This window comes from Lepisosteus platostomus, chromosome 11 (genome assembly GCF_059453375.1).
Source record: "Lepisosteus platostomus isolate fLepPlt1 chromosome 11, fLepPlt1.hap1, whole genome shotgun sequence".
NCBI lineage: Eukaryota > Metazoa > Chordata > Actinopteri > Semionotiformes > Lepisosteidae > Lepisosteus > Lepisosteus platostomus.
Genome location: NC_142621.1, coordinates 37354571 through 37377223, shown reverse-complemented (window position 1 = coordinate 37377223; position 22653 = coordinate 37354571). Strand labels below are relative to the sequence as shown.

Sequence of the window (22653 nt, the reverse complement as noted above, 5' to 3'; positions counted from 1 at the left end):
GGTTTGACTGTATTATCCAAGGATGTCTATAGCAGGAAAAAACGTGCAAAGCAAACAGTTGAACCAAATGTGCCCATTATCGCTTTTGCAAGACAATAACGCATCTAGCATGTCTGATTAGCAAATTAATTTTACTGCTTTATTTAATTGACTAAGTTAAATAAGGGGTGCAATTAAATCAAAAACTCAATTGGAATAAAAAGATGGTTGGGTTACCAGGACCTGGACTAGGATGCCTCTTTTTGAGAGCTGGTTTAAAGCAGTCTGTGGGATTTACAGGTGTGTATCACAAGGTGCATCTTCTGAGATTGCCCTGCCTCACGCCTCCCCATGGTGATCTTATCTCTAAGTTCTGAAATTGGGGGGGGGGGGGAGGGATCTCATTGGAAAGAGAAATGAAGTCCTTGTTTTTCACACAGCCAGTTCAGTAACTGTTTGCACACTATTTCTCAGCTTTTTATAAAACGCAACACTGAGTGTTTCAGGGAAACCTAGCGATTTGTGATGGTGATTTTAGTGATGTCTTTTGCACAAGATGCAGAGAGGAGCAGTGAAAATTTCACCTGGTGTACTCTGCAGAGTATGAGGCTACCTGCTGCTGGGAGGAGAACAATCTTTGTCTTTCTGCCATGGCAGGTGTAACCAATTCCTGCCAGGTTTTTTTTTCCATTGCTTTAATATTATTAAAGCCCTGTCAGACGTAACCAGCATATTTGGGTTCATTTTTGCTCTTTTTGCTGCCGTCCTCAGACTTGTTGGAATGTTTAACGTGCTCACTGATGGATCCGTTCTCTCATAGCTTTCCTTGACTTTTCTCTGTTTCACTCTGTCCCGTGTCTCATCCATGTGCAGACTGTGGAGCATGGATTCCCCCACCAGCCCAGCGCCCTCGGGTACAGCCCCGGCCTGGACCTCCTGGCCATCGGAACCCGATCAGGAGCCATCAAACTGTATCCACAAATGCACACCACAGGCAGATGTGTGTGGCCTTGCTCTCAGCTGAGGTGTAATCGTGGTAAATATTTGTCCCAACTTGGATGATGTGCAGCTTTGATTATTCCTCAACGTTCATCTCGGGAGTATATATGTGCTATAACGCAAAGAGAGGAGGATTTAGGTTTTCCAAACTGGAATGTGTGGAAGACTTTTACAATAGTAATGTGACTCTAGTCATTTATCGGGCTTTTATGTAAATAGCGTGCAGAGACTATGGAGTTGACGATGCGTTAATGTCATTATATGCCAATGGCTGCAGAGTCTCTCCTAGTGGGAAAATTGGTTTCACAACAAGGTTAAATTGTACCAGGTAGCACACCTACCCTGGTCAAAGGTGGGGCTTGAACCTAGGAAATTGTGTAACCTCTGGATCGCATAGCTTAGAAATCATGTAGGTATTTAGTTGTGAGCAAATTGTACCTGAGGTGTTAGCATTTTTTTCTGTTTTTTGGCCATTGGCTATATTCGTGTATATGTAGGCTTGACATGCTTTAAACTATTACATAGGAGTGCAGGAATGTTAATGTTTGAGCAATCTGACAAACGGCTGATATTCTTCCTGGGAGGGGACAATGACATTATTTAATGTGATCCCTTTCAACTTGTTTTTAATTCCTATAAAATAAAATGGTATTTAATCTTACGTTTAGTTCATTCTCACATTGCTTTATCATCTGTTATGCTGTTAGAAAAGAGACTTATTAAATCTCACACTTTTCTACTTAATTTACTATTATTAAATAATTATTAAATATTATTAATGAACATAAGGAATCCATTATGGTGATATTTTGAGCTTTTTAGTTGATGGAGAAATTCTGAATTTAAATTCCATAATATCTTGTATAGTTTGCAGGTTATTCAAGACAAGTTTATGAAAATTACTTCTGGGGAGTGTGGAAGGCTGGGGTGTCACCAGGGATAATGTCCACACATCTAAAATTTGGATGCCGAAAAGGTCCAAGCCCGTTTTCTGTGTGACTTGAAGAATACACGCTGGTGTACGTCAGAGTGCGTCTTTGTGTTCATGCCTGGCTTTGTCTTTTTGTGCGTATTTTCCCATGGGATTGTGCAAATCCCTGGGTCTAGCATGTCGGCTGTCACTGCTGTGAATTCTGAGAGCAGGGGGTGTGTCTGCATTACTCACACAATGCAGGGGAACCTGTCTGAATACCTGCGGCCTCTTAACAGAGGGAAACTGGCTGGTGCTTTCTTTGGGAACTCTGCGGTCAGGCACTCTCTTTTATAACAAAAGCAATGGTTGATTGTGACTTGTTCTACCAATGGTTTTACATGTGATAGAAATGTGAACACTTCAATCTATATCGTAACCTTATAGAATGCCCCATCTCTGAGTCTGGGGGGTAATTTCTTCAAAACATTTTGAAAAGCCTGCATTTCCAGATCTGAAATACCTCTTTGAATTTCTTTCTTACATAAAAGCAAAATAAAACCTTGCTGATAAGCAAATGCAGGTTGAAAATTGCTTGTTGAAAAAACTTGTTTTACTTGCTTTGACCCTCCCATTTCCAACAATGCTATTTGCATATTTAATTGTTGAAAGTAATGGTAAAACTATCCTTATATGACTGGTTTGTCCTTGCAAGCATTCAGGTTAATTAAGACTAGGATATGAATACCTATTCCATTAAAGTCTTCATAGCTTCAGAAATAAGTTTCCATGTTTTACCTATTAAAAAAATCTCTAATGATTTGAATATGGTATTATGAACAAAACTGCATTGATTCTAAATTCAATAGGTACAGTTCAGCAATAAAGTTTAATAAATGTATTAGCACATTGGATAGTGTTGCTCGAAACAGGTAGTGAATACAGCACAATGAATAATATTGAATATTTAACTGCTTTCGTCTTGGTGTGCTCTTATCTGAGGCTGGTTTTATGCTTGAGCTCAAAACCAGACTGCACTTACTCACAAATGAGGACTTTCTCTGCAAGTAGATCCAGACTTTACTTAACACTGCAATCCGCCAGATATGGAGCTCCAGGCGTTGAGTTCATGGGGCTGCATGAGGAGAACGCCGCTGTCACACAGATACATTTCCTCCCCTTTCAGGCAAGTAGGCTACGGCTGTTGTTCAGCAGTGAATGTTGATGAAACCAGCAAATTTAAAATCACGTGCAGAAGAGTTTTATGACTTAACTGGCACAAGCTAAAACAAAAGGAATGACTCATTTTTGTTTTTTTGGAACTTTGTTTCTAAAATATGAGTCTACCCTAAGTAAGAACAGAAATCTTGGTTGGAAAATTTTAATAATGATGATGACTATTTGGCAGGAGCAACCTACTGTTATAGTATTAATGTCATGTGAACGTACCCTGGGGTGCATGTTATTCTTGATTGGGGTTAATGGTTAGTTTAACCATCTTTAATTCTTAGTTATACTTTAGTGTGTAATGCATGACAAAACAAGCTGATTAAAGTAGTTTTTAAAACAAACATTGAGTTACTACCATTGTATTGCCACGTGTATAATTCATGGAGCCTTACAGAAAATGTATGACATACTAGGGGTGCTAAAGGAGCTCAACCAGTAAAGTTCTGCATGAACCTTAAAACTTCAAAGATCAAATCTCAGTGAGCAGTGTGGCTTTACTGTCACATCCTCTGTCGACCCATCTCTCTCTTTCCCAGTTACTCTTTGAGTGAGCAATGTGTGCCTGTGTTCTCCAGGGCGAGCTGGTCACTCTGCTGGATGACAACAGCCTCCACATGTGGACCCTGCGGGCGCACCAGGGCCTGTCAGAGTTGCTGGAGGTTGGGCGCTTCACGCTGACCGGCCCACCGGGGTGAGGCCCTCATGCCCTACACTCATACACAGTCAAACAGTGCACGCCTTGCTGACGCGCATTCTGATCAACTTGAAGAGTGTATTGTCACCAATGACACACACTCGCAGGATGGTGACAGACCATCACTTTACTTGCTGTGTCAACACTCATCCATGTACTAATACTTTTCCTCACATGCACAGACATCACTGTCAGTGATGACTCAGTCACATTCTCGCCATATCTTTCTAGTTTATACATAAGACCTAATAAGCCTCCTTAATTAAAAAGAAAAGAAAAGACTATTATTAGGCAAAATCTGCACTCCAGTGCCTGAATTATTTTAGTCATGAATGAATTTGGTAGATTCAAGTTCTCATATGGAAACTAGCTTGTATTTTCCCAACACCCAATGAGTAAAAGGCTTCAACTTGGAAAATCTTAAATTAATTTACAAAGTGTTGTGCAATTGGGGTCTAATCTATTTCTCTCCATCAGTACTGTTTCCCACATGATACAGAAAACACTGCAAAAAATTTTTGCTTTGTATTTTTTGTTCACTCCCATGAGAACTTTTTTCCGTTCCTGCATTACTCTGAGTGAACACGAACTGCTGCTTTGCTTTCTTAGTACATAATTGCAGGTCTCGTCACGCTGTTGAGAGTTGCTGAAGAAACCCGTGACACTCCAGCACCCCTGCAGCAGGCAATAATCCTGTCTCCTTCCCTGTGACTGTCTGCAGTGCCCCCCCCAGTGTGACGCGGGTGACGGCAGTGCTGGCACACTCTTCAGGGGAGCTGCTGTTCCTGGGCACGGAGGGTGGGCACGTCTTCGTGGTGGAGGTGCCCGTGTTCAGGGAGCTGGAGGAGCGTAACATCAGTGTGGAGGCCGTGCAGCAGAGGTACAGCAAGGGATCACTGCAGGGACTGGGGTTAGGTCCTGCTGTGTCTTCAGATTTAATTTCCACCTTTTGCCTGAATGCTTACTGAACAATTTGTTAACCACTTTCAGCTATTGATTTGGCAGATGGGGATAAGCATGAGTCCCAGTACGTACTCCTTCAGAGCTCTTCTCATCCGGGTATATTTTAGTGAACAGATGTTTGGAAATGGAGTATTATGGCTAAGTTTACAACTTACAACACCGTTTACAACTCCCATGATAAGCAGTGTTTGTACGTTATTAATCTGTAGCCTATTAAAAATTATTTAAACAGCAAGAGAGGATAAAGTGCTCTTAGAACAGTCTGAGCAGACTTCCATTTGCTAAATTTACTGGCAACAGTATGTCAAGCCTTTACTGCAGGGTATTTCTGAAACTTAAGTACTAATTTCTAATTATGCAAACCATTAAATTAAAGCGATCAATAAGCCTAAGTGATTAAAAGCTGCATATTGTTCACACAGCACATTGCATCTGGATCACACAGATGGCAGGACTACAGAAATTGAGAAATATAAAAAATACTCTAAAAATATTGATTTTCTTGTAACATTTTTCTGAGTGAGTCTACGTGACCACAGACACTCTGACAGCTTGGACCCATTAATTGAATGATTTACTCTTGCAGCATTAATTAATGCTGGCAAACTGCAGTAGACTTGTGCCCATCCTAATGGTCATTGATTTTTCCAATGGCAAAAGAGAATTTTGAACAGTTTCCAGTAATTTTTCTTGATCATTCTTAATCATTTCATTTTCAGATTCTTGATTGCATTATTTCAGCTCAGTGCCTCCTGTCATCTTGTCTTTGAATCCCAGAGTTCAGAGTAACTTCTTCTGGGCTAGCTGATTTTCCTTTAACATTTAAGTGCATTGTCTTAATTAAAATTGAAATTGGGTGTTCCTGCACTTTTTTAATAACCATTTAGATAATGCATTTGAAACAGTGCCTAAAAAAAGCATTAGTAATAAAAAATAAAAAACTAATAAAAACACCATTGAGTATCTGTGTGATAAGCAGTTGCTAGTTTTGTTGTGTCCCTTTGTTCCAACTTTCAGTCTGGAAATGGTGTCTTTTGGTTACTGAACACCATATAAGTAAGACGGGCCTTTGCCACATTTCTCAGGATCTTTCCTCCACCGATCTTCCCACCTCTATCCATCACTCTCGCTGTCCCTGTGCAGGGTACCGGAGGACTATGTGGGGCGCAGAAATCTGGAGTGTGTGGAGGCCCTGCAGGAGAACCCCCAGAACGAAAACCAGATCCTTATTGGCTACAGCCGCGGGCTCATGGTCGTCTGGGACCTGGAGAGGAACCGTGCCACCAGGCACTTCCTTGGCACGCAGGTACCGCAAGCTCCTCGACACAGGTTATCTGACTGCGCAGTGCCGTTCTGTCTGTGGCACGCTTCTGATGTGTGTGGGTTATCTGAAGCAGTTTATCTTTATTAGGTTTTCTAATGTAACTCTATTGTATATAACCTAACTGTATGTATATAACCTAAGCTTTCTGAGCCACTGTTGTCTTCTCTGCAAGGCTTCTACTTCGATCTATCGCTGGGTGACAGCGGTCGAGTTCACAATGATCAGGTGTACAAAGACATTTCAGTTTGAATACTAAATATGTAATCCTGTGTAATTGAAATTAATTCCAGTGAGGGTGCTAAAATGTATTTCTCAGAACAACAGTGGTATGTGGACAACTTTTAAAAAATCTGTGTATTTTGAGCAGTACACAGAGTTATAAGTGGGAAAACATACATATATGGTCACATGATTTACTAGAGTTTGTTTCCATGACTCAGTTGTTCTGTGCAGCACTAGAGTCAGTTGGAAAGACTTATGAGCTAGAGACTAATGGTCCTGTTGGAAAGGATGTAAATAACTGAAGGTTCTAAAAATACAAATAAAATCAGGTGCTGACCCCAGTTTGCTTTTGCATATATTATAAAACTTAATTACACATACACTGTTTGCCTAGGGTTACCAAGAATTAACAGTTCCAGGCAGGTGATAAGCTGGATTGGGAGGTCATAAACAAGGCAGCAAATTTTATATGAGTAGGAAAGAGAACTCTAGTCCCACAAATGAACGATAAATATAGAGGAACAGGGGAAAGTGTGTCTTATAAAATAAGCAGGCCATGCAAAGGATTAAATCACTCAATAAATGGATGATAAACAAATGGAAATGTTTTTCCCTGTTCTGAATAGCCTGTCACTAAACCAGTGAGAGATCTTTAGCTTGGTGAATACCACAAAAAGGAAATCTTGCCTTCCAATTAACTGGACATGTTCTGTTATCTGGTCTGCAGAATAGGGGGATCCCTCTTGCAGTTCTGTTTCTTCTCTTCAGTCTTTATCTCCCCCTTTGTGTTTACAGTCTTTACCACATTGATTTCAAAATATTCCCTGGAAGATGGTATTAATGACCTACCAGGTTTGATCATAGTTAAATATTCCTACAATTGCCAGGCCACTGGGAATCTGGCCTTTGTGACTGGAGCCAGTGACAAGATAAAGAACAGTTATGGAGCTCTACTCTACCTCAGCAAACACTCTGAAGAATGTCCATTGTTTACCTTAAAGATAAGAGATACTGAGAGGTGCACACCCTCCCCTCCCTCCTGCCTGTTACATGTAACAACGGCTTAATGGAAAGATGAAGGCACATGTAGAACTGGATCAGTCCTTTTCGCTGTTTTGACAGTTGGTGAACTGTTTTTGTTTTCGTTTCATGTCCCTGACCTGCAGGACTAAGTTTAATTGCCAACAAGGTGACTTCTAAAGCCCCTTTGTTTTCACCTAGGATTTCTTTTTTCTCCACGTAAGAAGTTCCAAAACTGCTTTAAAGTTGGGGGTTGTATACTTATTCTTGTATCCTTTGTTTTTGGTACATTAACACAATGTTAACTTTGATCATTTCTTTCAAAACCAAGGAACATTTTTTGCTCTTGAGTAAAGATGTTTGAAATTCACCTGGGTGACGCTTGAGGAAATGTTCTGTTTGATGTATTGTTTTGTGTTAAAACATGTTGATGTAAGTTAAATGTGCAGACTAAATAACAGTGAAAAGGCAAATGGGGACTGTCTTAAATGTAAAACTTCTCAGTTTTTGATTTTCCAATGTATTAAGTGCATTTGCCGACATATTATCCTCTATAACATACATTACAGATTGTTTGTGTATCACAGGTTTCTGACATCTCTCCATTGAGCTGATTGGAGGTGGCTTAGTGACTGTTGATTGCACCTTTAAAAGTAAATGCACTGGCAGGAATTGAGCTCTGCAGAGCCCTAATGCTTCTATTCCTTCTTTTAGCAGCTAGAGAGTGTGTGGTGGACGCAAGATGGACACATCTTCAGCTCTCACAATGACGGCAGCTACTGCCAGTGGACGGTGGCCAGTGGGGATGACCAACCCGAGCCAGACAAGCAGGAGACGCCGTATGGTGAGGTCTTCTGTAGGGCTGGTCAGATTTCCCAGACCATTACTGGGGAGGATCATTAACCGTGCAACATTTACTAACATGTTAGCGATCGTTGAAGAAAAACATAAATAGGAGGCAGTGTATTAAGGTGGTCAGCCTTCGCGATGTACAATACAGTATTCTTTAATTATTTTTAAATAAGTTCTAAGCAATGGATTGTTTTTTCAAGTAGTTTAATGATCACTTAAAGCAACCAACACCCCACCGCTAGTTATTCCAGACTAAACCTAAGTTCCTAGGTTTTATCAAAACTTTGCAAAAAAGTCTGTGCAAGGTGATGTTTTAAGGGTAACCCCTAAGACTGGACTTGGTTGACCACCCAAGCAATATGTGTCTTGACTCTGTCCTTTTTTTAAAATTCTTCTTGGGTTAATGCCTACTGTCTCCCCTTTACAGGTACTTTCCCATGTAAAGCTATTACCAAGATTGTCCAGCTGCCCACCAAACAGGGGTGAGTGTTCTTCTGTGTGGCACTTTGGTTTAGATGAGTCATGAAATTTGGAATGATGGTTGGTTGGCTCCAAGACAAGGGTTACTACCCATTTGTCTGGCAGTTTCCAGATCTTCTGATGGATTTCTCAGCTTCAGTTCTTCATTGAGAAGTGAGTTTAAGATGGCCAGTGTTTTAAGAGATGGTGTCCCATCTCTGGATGGACTCCTACAGTATCTTATCTCTGGCTAATAAGTAATCCATCCTGTTTCCAAAATCGATTTTCAGTACAAGAATTGACCTACCTGACTGCTCACAGCTTATTGGATGTCTGTGTTAGTCTTTTGCAGAATAGTGCAATGACATTTCCAGTTGTCTTAATTAATATCTCCAACTGGCAAATCTTCAGAATGTTTGGATATTAATAGGATATTATTATATTAATATACTGTAACATACTAAATGATAGTCGGTCACTCCTTTCTTGTGAAATATATTTAAGAATCTCCCTCTTTTTATTTTGGTGTTTTAGCATTTTCCTCTCTTGTGAAGTACGCTGACATGTTTCTGAATAGAAAGGCTGTTTTACTTATTGAAGATTTTAAATTGGATTTGGACTAAAATGCTTAAAACAGTACAGCTAAATTTAGAAAAGAATTAAATGTAAATTTGGTAGCTTGTTAAGGCCTGTTGAGTGCAAAGTGTAGTGTTTTGGGATTAGTTGAAAAAGCTGATGTTTTTAGTGAATATTTGATAGTGATGGCATATTAATAATGTGGACTACTCAGATTAGCTTTTGATAATTGTGTGTTAGTGTATTACATTTTTTACCTCACAACAGTACATGCCTTTAATTGATGGCCTCTCAAGAATCACTGAAACTCCTCTGACTCTAAGATCTCTACCTGTCTGTCTCTCTCCAGTTTTCCCTTCCTGATTTTCAGTGGGGGGATGCCGCGGGCGAGCTATGGCGACCGTCACTGTATTTCCATCATTCACAGCAAGATACATGTGGCCTTGGACTTCACCTCTCGTATTATTGACTTCTTCGTCATCACTGCTGGAGCACAGGGCAAGGGTATGGGCACATGAATGCCCTCAGTGCATTCAGCTATACTGGGAACACAGGTCCTTCATGTAGCAAAGAGATCACTCGCACATATAGGTATTTCTGCAGACATTGTAAATGCATATTAATTAACCTGGGTTGCAAAGAAATTAAATTAATTGTTTTTCAGGTGAGATCGTGGTGTGTGCTGCGAACTGTGAAATTGATTAAAATAGGCTTTAGATAATCTTATAAACTTAAATTTGAGTTTGATTGTCCCACAGCACAAAATGCTATTGCAGTGAAATATGCTATTGCAATACGTGGACAAAATGTTTCGGTTCCAAATGTTGGCACTCTCAGCACAGTATTGCTTATCACCATACTTGGGATCAGGTTTGTGATTTGTGATCCAGAATGAAGAGTGCCACCTATTGGTTTATCATGGGCACTTCATTTCCTATCCAAGTAATGGACAGCCTAATAGATCACACTTCAAAGTCTGATTACATCTTAAATGTCTGTTCCTGTACACTGCCAAAAGGTGCAGGTGGTCGGAATATTTTTAGGAAATTACATGTATATGGAGAAGTTACGGCGAGAGTTATCGATTTAATAATGTTTCCAAAATTGAGAAATAGTAAAAATGATTACATAAACACTAAGATGTGCACTCTCTCACCTGTCCTGCTGTCTCCCCCACATCTCTGCCTCATCGTCTTCTGCCTTTTTGTTGTTGGGGGGAAAAAAAGTAAACTTTTTCTTCTAGTTCTTCCCTGCGTTTCCTTCTTTCTTGCTTTCACTCGACCTGTTTCCTGGTCTCTTTTTCCGTAACTTCACCCTGTGTCCTCTGTGTCCTCAGGAGAGCCGAGTGCCCTGGTGGTGCTGGTAGAAGAGGAACTGGTCGTGGTGGACCTGGAGACAGACGGCTGGCCAGTGATCCAGACCCCCTACCTGGCCCCCCTGCACTGCTCGGCCATCACCTGCTCCCACCATGTGTCCAACATCCCCCTCAAGCTGTGGGAGCGCATCGGCGCAGCCGGCCGACAACAGTACACACACTATTCCCCCAGGGTGAGCCACCTGCTCTGAGACCTGGGGCACTGTGATGTAGGGCTTAAACTGCATAACTGGGTTGTGAAAGCTTACAGCATGATGCATAACATCTGTCGTTGCAGCTTTTGACACAGTGTGCATGGAATTGTTCTTTAATTTGTTCAACATCCTGACAAGTTTTAAAAGTTTAGAGGTTTTTTGTCCATTGTGCTGACTTGATCAAATGCATTCAGCCATAAACCGCACATATTGTTGCCTTAAACAAGTAGCTCAGAAATCTTTAAAAAAGTCTTCTAGCATGTTTTTGTATTAGAGATTAAGGTTAGCTGGTTTGAAATAGCTAAAGGATTCCCATCGACAAAACGTCCAAACCCTTGGTTGCACACTACAAGACATCTCGGATCACTTAATTTTGAGTAAATTAGCAAATCCTAAGTCTCATAGCATCCATCTCTCTAGCCCTGGCCAGTGAGAGGAGGCAAGAATGTGGCCCCAGACCCTCCACAGAGAGACCTGCTTCTGACTGGGTGAGTCTCACTCCTGACTTGTAATTTGTCTGTCTGTGTGTGAATGAGATGGTAACAGTTCTTGAAACTGACTGAACCCACTGAGTAACGGAGCTCTGTAACATAGAGCATAAAACATGTAGATGTGGAGGCCTTATTGTGAGATCATCTGTCTCTTTGTTTTCCAGTTGTAAGGAGTAAATAATTATATATTTATACAGTTATATATTGTAAACTATGGTGTAAATAACAGGGATACGTGTTTATCCCTCCATAATGCAGACACGAAGATGGCACTGTGCGGTTTTGGGATGCCTCAGGGGTGTGCCTGTACCCTCTATACAAGCTGAGCACAGCGGGGGCGTTCCACACTGACGCCGACCCCAATGACAACATGAACCAGGGGGGTGAAGGGGAGTGGCCTCCTTTCCGCAAGGTACGGACCTGGGGGGCGAAGGTGTGCTCGTCGAGACGTCCCATTGTGAAAATTTGTCATTGTCCGATTCAGAATAATATCCCTTTCCTATCCATTCCCAACACACATCGGCAGTGTTCCAGTCCAGAAGAGCCTGCACTCAACACATGCTTGTGGTTTCCTCTGGGCTTCAGAAATAATAACCTTAAATTACAGCTACTGATTCAACTGTATAACAACACGCAGAAGCCCACTGCAGCATAAAAAGTCTTTGCTGTAATTCTAAGTGTGATTTCAGTTGACAGTCATGCTGAATGTGGTCTTAATGTAACTTTGTCTGCTTCTGGTTGATTGTGGGCTTTAATGCACTGGCTTTAATAAAATTCTTTTATCAGCCTCTTTCCGAACAAAAGTGCGAGTCTTTCTTTGTCTGGTCAGCCCTGCTCTTCCTCTGAAAGAGGTTGTTTTCAGTTACCTAATTGTATCTTCTATTTTGGAAGAGGTCTAGATAGACAAATATATTTACACTTGTGGTTTACCTATGTCTGGGAGGCATTTTGACTTCCAGTATGTAGTCCATCTACCTCCTGTGTGTGGAAGTCAACAGCCATCAGGGAGTGCAGATTCACCTCTTCTCCTCACCCCAGTGTTGACTTGCTCCTCTCCCTGGCAGGTGGGCTGCTTTGACCCCTACAGTGATGACCCCAGGCTGGGAATCCAGAAGATCCACCTGTGTAAATACAGCGGGTACCTGGCTGTGGCTGGGACTGCCGGACAGGTGAGCAGGCTGGGGTGGGGAGGGATATGCTGTTTTTGGAATATGGAGGGAGCACACCTTTTTAGGAATCCTGGGACATCACTTTTTTGGCGAATAAAATGAACTGTGCATAGGATAAGATGTCTCAAACAGTGGAAGTTACCGTCTACCTTTTGCTTTAAAAAATGGAATTATATGTGTATATATCCATTATTTGCTTTTTAAATCAGCATTTTAAAAACAAGCCAAAGTGCTGTTTGATGCTGGCTCTAGGTTTTATCACATTTATTGCAAGACCGACACAGCACCTGTGTTTTGTGTTGTTTGTGAATCAGGAAGAAATTAAAAGCCTATGTTAGGGGAGATTTAACAAGAGTAGTTTCTGAGTTGACCTCTGTCCTGGCTAAATACCAGTAAGGATTTATACAGTTGGGCCTACTAAAAGTTGCCCCTTAATTAAATTGATGATGTAGTTTTGCACTTATCTGTGTGGTTGCTACACTTCAACAGGTTGCTAAACTTCAGTGGTGTATAAAATGGGTCCCCTGAAATACAAGAGGGGAATAAATAGAATGATTACTACTGCTCGAGATAACCAGTAAAGGGAACTAAATGCGTTTAAGCAATTAAAATGTACTTTCATTATAACGTATTGCTAAAGAGGAGTTTGGAAGAAGTACAGTATGTATCCCATTGTTGTGCTCAAGCAAGCAAAGTTGGGTACTAATGTGCTGTATGCAGTGTCAAGCAGTGACCTCAAGCACTTATCTCCCCCTGCTGGCAGATCCTGGTGCTGGAGCTGAACGATGAGGCTGCAGAGCAGGTAGTGGAGGGCTCTTTGGCAGACCTTCTGCAGGGCCAGGAGGGCTTCCGCTGGAAGGGGCATACGCGGCTGGAGGTGCGCGAGGAGGCCGTGCCCTTCCCCGCTGGCTTCCAGCCCTTTGCTCTGGTGCAGTGCCAGCCCCCTGCAGTGGTCACCTCGCTGGCCCTGCACTCCGAATGGAAGCTGGTGGCCTTCGGGACCAGCCACGGCTTTGGCCTGTACGACTACCAACAGAAGAACACCGTCCTCGTGAGGTCAGAGCCGTTGTCTATCCACAGGCCTCTCGGAGAGAGGGGCTGACGTTTCTGAGAGAGAAGGACTTGCATCTTAAATTTACACAAATCCGAACAAATGCTCAGATGTTTGCAAAACCCAAGAGGTCAGATTGGCTAAGTACAGTTAAACCATTAATACCTTTGATGTGTTAGTCACAGTCTTGGTTCAGACAGTGTACAGTACTTATTTCTGCTGGAGTACTTGAGCTAGAAGCTCTCCACAGTCTGGTTCAAGGCTAAAGAGTTTTAGTTCTTAAGAAAAATGCAATTTGAAATGGATCGCAAGTCTAGCATTTATAAAATCTCCTTTAAAAAAAAAATGCTGTGTCTTGGAACCCCGTGCCATTATCTGCAAGACCTCTGGGGCTCATCCCTGTCTGGGGCTCCCCTGCTCTGCTGCCCCTCTGTAATAGTATGCTGTCTCCTGGCAGGTGCACTCTGAACCCCAGTGACCAGCTGGCGCTGGAGGGGCCCCTGTCCCGTGTGAAGTCCATCAAGAAGTCCCTGCGCCAGTCCTTTCGCCGGATCCGCCGCAGCCGCGTATCAGTCAGGAAGCAGCATGCGAGCAACGCCGCCAAGGTACCAGGCACAGCTGTCCCTGAAAACCCCAAAACCTTTTTATTGAAGTGGTTGGCATCAGGCTCTTTCCACACCAGCCTGAGTACATCTGGAACTACACTGCTGTTTCTCTTTACTGCCATCTCAACTCCTCCCTGTCTCTTTCTCTTTCATTTTTAAAGAGTTAGTGGAGTTAGTGCTGCAAGTGCTATAACAATTAGTAAACAGTTGGTTTTCTCACACATTTAAAAACGTTTGAAAATTCAAGCAATGCCAAGCTGTTCCAGTGTAAATACCTTGTAGGTATATTTAATAATTCTTGCATAAAGAAAAATTACGTCATATTAACCACTGTTTGGTAAAACTCAGTGTTCAGTCTTTATTCTCAGCATCCTGACTCACCCCCTTCCCTTTATCCAACTCCCAGTGTGACTCTTTCTCTCCCCCCCCCCCCCCTTAACGGATTTATTGGCGTGACTGATGAATTATTGTTGCCAAAGCAATTGCAATAAACAAAGGCACAATTTTATTACTTGACAGGCTCGCGCTCTGCTCCTGAGGTAGTGCCGAGATTACGTACTGGGCTGCCAGCCCCTGTCTAATTGCCCGGAGTGGTTTTTCACCCCCCCCTTCTCTGCCCCCGGCCTGGTCAGATCCAGGAGCTCAATGCCCGGCTGGAGGCGGAGGCGCTGCAGGAGATGGAGCTGGCTCCGGTGCAGAGGAAGATCGAGGCGCGCTCCTCAGACGACTCCTTCACAGGCCTGGTGCGCACGCTCTACTTCGCGGACTCCTTCCTCAGCGATGGTGAGCTCTCGGGGGACAGAAGCTGTTTGAGTTAGAATGGATGCCTGAAAGGGTGTGCCGGTTGCTTTGCAGTTTACAGTAGCCCGTTTTATCCTGTTTCAGCTCTTCCTTCAAGAAGGACAAATTGTTTTGTTTTTTTTTTATCAAGGAATGAGATAATTAGGGGCTAAGCTGCCCAGCTCGGCTTGTACGATGTTAGGCACAAATTCGTGTATCACTGGTTCAAATCTTTATCGTGTGGCCGACGTGCAGTTGAGGTTCCCTCATTGTGGCTGTTTCCACACTGACTCCTGTGGCCTGCAGAGGGCCGGTTGGCTGGCGGTGTTGTCAGAGACCTGTGCCAGTCCACCAGCCACTGCCCGCTGTTTTCACTGTGGGAGTTTAAAAAAGAAACAGATGGCTTAAATGGCTCACATGCAGCACTGTAAACATTTTTAGAATGCCTACATTCTATGCTAGAATGCTATGCTTCTTTGTTCTACCACTAGAGATCACCATTGCTTTAGTAAAACATACCAAAATCGGTTGGACAGGACAGAAACATATAGCTTTGATAGATCAGGGGATGGTAACCTTTCCAAAAGGACGTGCCAGGAGTTAGTTCATGCATTTGTTTCCACATATTTGCGTGCCATTGATACTTTTTAAAAGTATAGTAGTCCTACTTACATCTTTATTGATAAAAGATTAATATTAAAATAACACATGCAAGTATTACCATTAAGTGCGATTCTTGCCCTAGCTTTCCTTTGCTGAGTTCTGCAGTCTCGAGCTCATAGCTTGACTCTTGACACAAGTCAAGAGTCTGCAGTGTGCTTCTCCTGAAGCCATTTAAAACTGCCTGTGCGTCAACGCAGATGGAGTACTACAGAAATACACTATTTTCAGCACTTTCAGATTTCTAATCGCTGTATGTTATTTATATGCACACTTTTTTCCACTGGGCTTATTAGACTTCTTTTACATGTACCGCTAAAAATCTCTCTGCATGACAGTGTGCCATACGTTGCCAAACCATGCTGTAGATTCACTATGCAGTATGTTGAACATTACATCTGATGCAAAAAGTAGGAAATTACTTTGGGGCACATTTTGGAGGATGTGTGCATGTAGAAATTCATACCTGGTGCTGTTATAGACAGTTAGTGGTAGGCTGAACTGACAACTGCTGATTCCAGAAATAAAATATAATAAAAAATACTGGATTTCTATCATTTTTGTGTATTTTTGAAAAATTTAAAAGCTGAAAACAGTTCGGCTGTTCCTGCTGCAGGGTTACACAACACCCCCTCTCTGTGGGCTGGCACCAACGGTGGCTCTGTCTTTGCCTACACTCTCCGCATCCCATCCAGTGAGAAGAGGACGGAGGATCCAATCACCGCACACGCTGGTGGGTGTGGAGCTGTTGATTGGTCGCTCGCACTAGCATAAGCGCATAATCAGTAAGTGGGAGTTAGTCATGGGCCTCTGAAGTTAGGGATATCTTGAAGAAATGGGTTTTCAGTAACTTCAAGAAGATGGGGCGTGAGTGTGCACTTCTGACTGTGGCAGGTAGGTCATCCGAACACAGGGGGGCAGCACAGAGAACAGTCAGGCCTGGGATTTGTGCCCTCTCAGCACTTGTATTGCCAGCCAGCATAGGGAATTGTATCTCCGTACCCTTGCAGGCATATATGACCTGACAGTGGTCTGGAGGTACAGTACAAGTAGGTACAAGCACAATTAACCAATGTCCAACTTTGACGTAATCCAAATAATTCTTCATTTCAATATTATAAAATCATCTTAATACATTAGCAAATTTGTGTTAATTGAATAAAAATGTAGGTGGAGCTTGGCTCTGTTGAGATCACAAGTCTTAAAGTACATAGAAGCACAAGCAGGAGAAACACTTTTGGCCACTCTAGTTTGATTGATAGTGATTGAAGATGTTATCCAGCTGTTTCTCAAAGAAAAAATTGTATTAGTCCCAGCAATCTAATTGAGTTGATTGTTCTGGACAAAGCCCCTTGAGTAAAGAAGTGACGCTTGTTTTCACTCTTATAAGTCTTACATGATCTTTCCCTTAGTTTCTCTTTGTGTCTTGTGGTTCGTGTTTCAGTGTTGATCCTGACTGGAATAACTTTGTCATTGCCTTAAAGAATTGTATGAAGATTTGAATCCTAATTTGTAGTTATCTCTGTTCATGGTTAAAGAGACTCGGTTCTTTTAACTTCTCAGTGATGGGCATTCTTTTAAGCCTGTGAATGGGCCTGTTACCTTTTTTCTTTGGATAAGGTTCAGAAGGAAGTGGCCACTTTCAGTTTGAAACAAGCCTGATGTACAGTCAGTTCTTCACATTTAGGTAGCTTTCTGTGATGGGATGATTAAATCCAGTGTCTCTTTCTGGGCCTCATAGCAAAGGAGATCCAGCTGATGCACCGTGCTCCAGTAGTGGGCATCGTGGTTCTGGATGGTCGAGGGGTGCCCCTGCCTGAGCCCCTTGAGGTGGCACACGACTTAGCACGCACCCCTGAAATGCACGGGTCACACCACCTGCTGGTCATCTCCGAGGAACAGTTCAAGGTGAGAGAGCCCCAGCAGCACAGTCAGGCCTGTTCAGAGCTGAGTGGCTCAGTGACCATCTCATTAATTTGATTTAATGCACACTAATTTCTGGAGACACCATGCTTTCTTTAGATGTTGCTTGAAATTAATATTTCACTCCCCCAAATCTTTCACTGTCATGGGGTTGCCCCCATCATTGTTTCCCTGCCTTCCTCTCCACCCACACTCATGCGCTCTCCTCCCTAGGTATTCACCCTCCCCAAGGTGAGTTCCAAGATGAAACTGAAGCTGACGGCGCTGGATGGGTCGCGGGTGCGCAAGGTGGGGGTGGCGTCTTTCGGGAGCAGCCGCGTGGAAGATTACAGCGAGAGTGGTCTGGTGGTGCTAACCAACCAGGGAGACCTGCACGTCATCTCCCTGCCAAACCTCAAGATGCAGGTCCGCTACCCCTGTATCCGCCGCGAGGACGTCAGTGGCATCGCTTCCTGCGTATTCACTAAATACGGCCAAGGTGAGTCCTGGCTTCAGCATTTGGAACAAGAACTCTCTTCTGCTACATGGACAATCGGATAAAGATATTGAAGCTTGTACCTTATTTCTATCTGCAGTCCAAGAATACGGTATCTTAAAATGGATACAAGATGTCTTGACAGAACTGTGACTAAATGCAAGCAGAAACAGTCTGGTAGTTTTGTCCTGGCTACAAGGACTGTCATGAATGCTAGTGCTAATACTAAGGGTAGAGAAATAGTAAATGTTTACCTGATTGCAATGGTTTTTGGAGGGAGCTCATCTAGATATTTAACACAGTGGTCTGATTCTGAAACTGTTAGCATTTTTTAAAGGAAAATAAAACGTACCCATCCTGTTGGGATCTTGTTCCGTTTTCTGGTTTGGAAATGCTTCTTTCTTTGCAGTTTTCCTCTTCAGTGCCATATGATTTATACAATGATCCAAACCCTTTTGTTTGACAGGCTTTTACTTGATCTCCCCCTCGGAGTTTGAACGCTTCTCCCTGTCGGCTCGCTGGGTGGTGGAGCCACGCTCCTTTGTTGAGGTTCCTCCAGCCCCCTCTGCGTCCAAACCCCTGTCCAGAGCTCAGCCTGACGGCGCAGCCATCCAGCCCAGGTAATAAGAGCACGGCGCCGGACAGTAGGTCAAGTATTACATTTCAGCTCAAAGTGCACCATGTTCTCCGGCTATCTACCTACGTTACTGCATCTGCACAATTGTTCCTTGCGCACAAAGGTGAATGTTAAGTGGGAGCGCTCCACAAAGGATTATGGGAGAGGAGTTGCCATGACACTGTCACATGCACTTAAAACCAGTCTAAAGGCTGTTGGGAGTGCTCAGTCTCCACGCCTTTCACAGAAAAAAGACTTATTATGAAAACAGACAAAAAAAATTGTAGATACTATGTTGCCAATAAAGGAGGAATCTGTATGTGAAACAGCAAAAGGCCAGATAACCAATAACGAGAATTATAGCATTATATCCTGGTTGGAAAGCATTCCTGAGAAATGCATTTTAAAAAATACTATTGCCAAAACCAGTATTTAAAAAAAAAATAGACCTTCTCCAAAAGAATCGGACATGGAATGGATATGATTGACATTTTCTCTTTTTCTTTCATGTAGGAAATCCAGGGGCCACGATGAAGATAATGAACATAGTGAGTTGTCTTTTTTTATCTATTTAGAAAACTATCCCTTCCGTCTCAGTCATGTAACCACAGGAAAAAAATATCATGGGCTTGTATACTTAGTGTCTTTCCTGTCTGTGTTCCAGTGAGTTTGTCCCCGAAGGTGATGGAGCACGCCTTACTCAACGACGAGAGTGAGTACTGTGTCTGGGACCCAGGGTCAGCCTTGGTTCCAGGGCTTGTGGTCTTCTGGTGTTTGTAGTGAATCAACAGTTCTTGCTCAGCATTATTCACTCCACAGACGGAGAGCAGGGTTTTCACCAGGGATTCGGGTCCTCCAGTTTGTCGCATTCAGGCCCTTACTTTAGAACTTGTGTTGAGCAGTATGTGTAAGTCAACGCAGCAGAATGACTTGCACAACATGGGTGACATTCACAGCCCATACAGCATCTTCATGATGGACCCCGGTGAGTCAGGTTCAATAGAATGGCTCGTCAGATTGTACCAAACTCCCAAAATCCTTTTGTGTATAATGTGTTTCCTATTTTCAGTCTTTACCTTCACATAAATTCTACCTGTCTGCCTTTGTCAGTACTTTTCTGGAAATATTTAAAAGAACATCTCTGTAGTAGCATCCATTTCATAGTTTACCCCACTCTAGTGTTGAATACCTGTCTTGGGAGAAGGGGGGTTTGGGAGGGGGAGAGTCTCTCTTTCTCACAGGTTCACCCCAACCTTTTTAATGTTACAGAAGTGCTGCAGGAGATCCAGAGATCATTGGAAGGAGATCAAATGTAAGTGCCTATTTCTTCCACCTTTGACCACATAGTCAGAGTAATGCAATTAATGTGCTTAAATTTAAAGGGTGGACTGCATCATTCTTTGTAGGGGGTGTTATCACTTTTAATGAGCTGTCCTGTTAATGTGACCTAATGGCATTAAAAAATGTAAACAGATATCTTCTCTGTTATTTGTACTAAAGTAGCTGGAAATGGAATAAGAACAGTAGTCATTTAGCTCATTTTCAATGTGAAATATAGAAACCCTTCAGATGCTGCATGTCTGTGGGAGACCTTGGTTTCACACTTCACCCAGGGCACATGAATTGCTTAAAACTGGAAATCATTGAACTTTACCTGCTTGCCATACATTTCTTAGAAAGGAAACAAATTAGAAATTAATTATTGAAATGTAAAGGTGATTAATGTTTTTGTATGTAGTCATTGTGTATTATTTTACTTTTATTTCCCAAAAGGCCTTTGTCTTCAGTTAAATGTTCTCTTGAAAGGGGCGACATGAAACAGTTAAACAGATACCGGATTGTTTGTACGTTCCTTTATATTTCAGTTTTTACTTTAATATAAACCACACTTTAACATGCAAGACTTGATGTATTGCAGCTGGATAATTAAACTGGTTATGCCAAGCAAGTTCCCATAAATCTTTTAGATGAACTGGTCAGTTTTATCATTGTTTGCTGCAGAAAAATCTACACATTGAAAGCAAGCAAGTGTAATAATTAAATACTCCACTTGAAACTCTGTTTCAATCAGCTGCTCCAGTTCACAAAATGGTTTACAGAAGAAAGAAATCTGATATTTATGTCTCTTAGTTTAAGATGAAGAGCTTGTTTCTTATCTTCACTAGCTGCAGTCCGGAAGAGTCTTTGGGCCATTTTAAGTCCGCTTCTGGAGAATCATTTAATGATTCCAGGAAAGCTTTGAAGCAGTACTGTTCAGTCCTGTTTCTGGAGGAGTAGTGTGCCTGGGAGGTTTTCTTTCCAGCTTATCCCTTAAACTAAATTAGATCACTGTTGGCTTAATCAAACCAGATTGACAGCTACTTCCAGCTCTCCAGGTGCTGCTGCTTTAAAGAAACCCAGAAAACCTGCAGTCACCCCTGCACCCCTGATTTAAACCTAGAGATAACCCTTACTTAGGGAGAGTCAAGGGTGCCGATATGGCTGAGTTTCAGAAATTCAAATAATTCCATACAGCAATAGAGGCAATTAAAAAGTCACTGGGCATTTGCAGGGTTGTTGCTACATGATAATATGTTTAAAGTTAAAATGTGAAAACAGACATGCCTTTAAATGTTGAAAGCAGTGCACTGGGAGATAACTCTGAGTTGATCTATTTGTCTCTTTGTAGGAGTTACATGGAAAACAATGCAAAAAGCAAAGGTGCAGGAGGGAAGGTGGTCACTAACGGAGGTGAGGACTGTGCGTCTGGAACAAGAAAAATACTCACTTTGACTTCAATTCTGTACACTTGAGTACAGTTTTGACAAGTTTTGCTTCTGGAGATTGGTTTTCATTTTGGACACTGAGGTTTGCCCTTGTTACTGTGATCTTTTTGCTCATGTTGAATTGTTGACAACTTATTTTGAGATCAGAACCTCTGCCAAGTTCCATCCATCTGTTTCCAGGAAATGTATTCCTGGTAAAGGCTGAGACAACCTAGAGCCTGTCCATATAGTGTACACTGAGGGGCACTGGACAGAATGACAGTTCATCATCATAGGGCACTTACGTACACATAGGGACAAGAGTTTGGAGATACTAGCTAAACCAGCAGTCCTGGAGAGGGGAGAGGAAACTGGGGCATTCAAAGAAAACCCACATTGACATGGGAAGAACATCCACAGACCTTGACCCACACTGGGACTGAACTCCCAGGGACTGAACTCCCAAGAACTGAGGCAGAAATGCCACACCCCTATATCACCCTGCTGCCAAGTTAATCTAAAAATATAAAATTCCTCCATTTTCATAAATCTTATAAAGCGGAGGACAAACACTCAGTTATTTATGGTGCATCTAATGGGAAAACAATGGGAGCTAAAGACTTATTTTCTGCTGATATTTAGCATGACTATAGTGCAAATAGTTTCAAGTGCTCCTCTAAAGGAGATAGAACTTGTAAGATGGAACACTAAGGACCTTAATGAAATTTGTAAAAATACATAACATCCTTCAAATCCTTGAAAATGTGTAAATATATACACAAGGGCTTTAAAATGTAAATCAAACAAGTTTTTGACTTCACTTTTAGATCCTTCAATTTTCTGCCTGCCGCTTTTTAATGGCTGCACACTGCTGTTCCCTACTTTCACCAGATAGGTTATATCCTGAACTCCATTTACTGTATTTCCCTATTGCTTCTGGCACTGTGTAAACCCCTGCCCTTAATAAATGGATGACCTTTGAAACATTTTAATTATTTTTCTTTATAAGGCAGTGTAATTTGTTTTCAGTCTTACATTAAAGCATCAGCCTTTTTTACTGTCATTGTTATTTTTACTCAAGAAGAAAGTACTGTTATACATGGCTAGCTTTTCCTCTATAGTGTTAGCTTAAATTAATGAAAGTGCCCTGTACAACAACTTCATTTATTATTTTAATTCGTTGAAAAGTAAGTTTACTCACTGATGATGTAGATACTGATTGGAATCATTGCTTGTGTTCAGAGAGATCAGTGACTTCTCAGAGACTTGTCAGATTGTTCTGAACATGTGGCTGTGACCTCTAACTGCTGAACTCTGACCCTGCCTTTTATCTGCCCCTCAG

At 42.1% G+C, this 22653-nt stretch overlaps 1 protein-coding gene across 3 annotated transcripts in view; it reads left to right on the top strand.

Annotated features, from left to right (window-relative positions):
* The window catches only part of llgl2 (LLGL scribble cell polarity complex component 2), a 44945-nt gene that overhangs the window by 20867 nt on the left and 1425 nt on the right, over positions 1 to 22653 (top strand). Inside the window, exons 3-25 of one of the 3 annotated variants that reach the window (XM_088599498.1) lie at positions 853 to 950; positions 2993 to 3074; positions 3694 to 3809; positions 4534 to 4692; positions 5919 to 6081; positions 8059 to 8185; positions 8621 to 8675; positions 9578 to 9732; positions 10565 to 10776; positions 11218 to 11285; positions 11547 to 11700; positions 12353 to 12457; positions 13221 to 13513; positions 13966 to 14113; positions 14746 to 14896; positions 16170 to 16286; positions 17295 to 17461; positions 17690 to 17954; positions 18418 to 18571; positions 19081 to 19115; positions 19232 to 19279; positions 19837 to 19879; positions 21236 to 21306. In XM_088599498.1, coding sequence (XP_088455624.1) covers positions 853 to 950; positions 2993 to 3074; positions 3694 to 3809; positions 4534 to 4692; positions 5919 to 6081; positions 8059 to 8185; positions 8621 to 8675; positions 9578 to 9732; positions 10565 to 10776; positions 11218 to 11285; positions 11547 to 11700; positions 12353 to 12457; positions 13221 to 13513; positions 13966 to 14113; positions 14746 to 14896; positions 16170 to 16286; positions 17295 to 17461; positions 17690 to 17954; positions 18418 to 18571; positions 19081 to 19115; positions 19232 to 19279; positions 19837 to 19879; positions 21236 to 21306 — 2986 coding nt within the window. Of the gene's footprint in view, positions 1 to 852; positions 951 to 2992; positions 3075 to 3693; positions 3810 to 4533; positions 4693 to 5918; positions 6082 to 8055; positions 8186 to 8620; positions 8676 to 9577; positions 9733 to 10564; positions 10777 to 11217; positions 11286 to 11546; positions 11701 to 12352; positions 12458 to 13220; positions 13514 to 13965; positions 14114 to 14745; positions 14897 to 16169; positions 16287 to 17294; positions 17462 to 17689; positions 17955 to 18417; positions 18572 to 19080; positions 19116 to 19231; positions 19280 to 19836; positions 19880 to 21235; positions 21307 to 22653 lie in introns of all 3 variants that reach the window. The other 2 variants (XM_088599497.1, XM_088599499.1) reach the window with 2 other exon arrangements.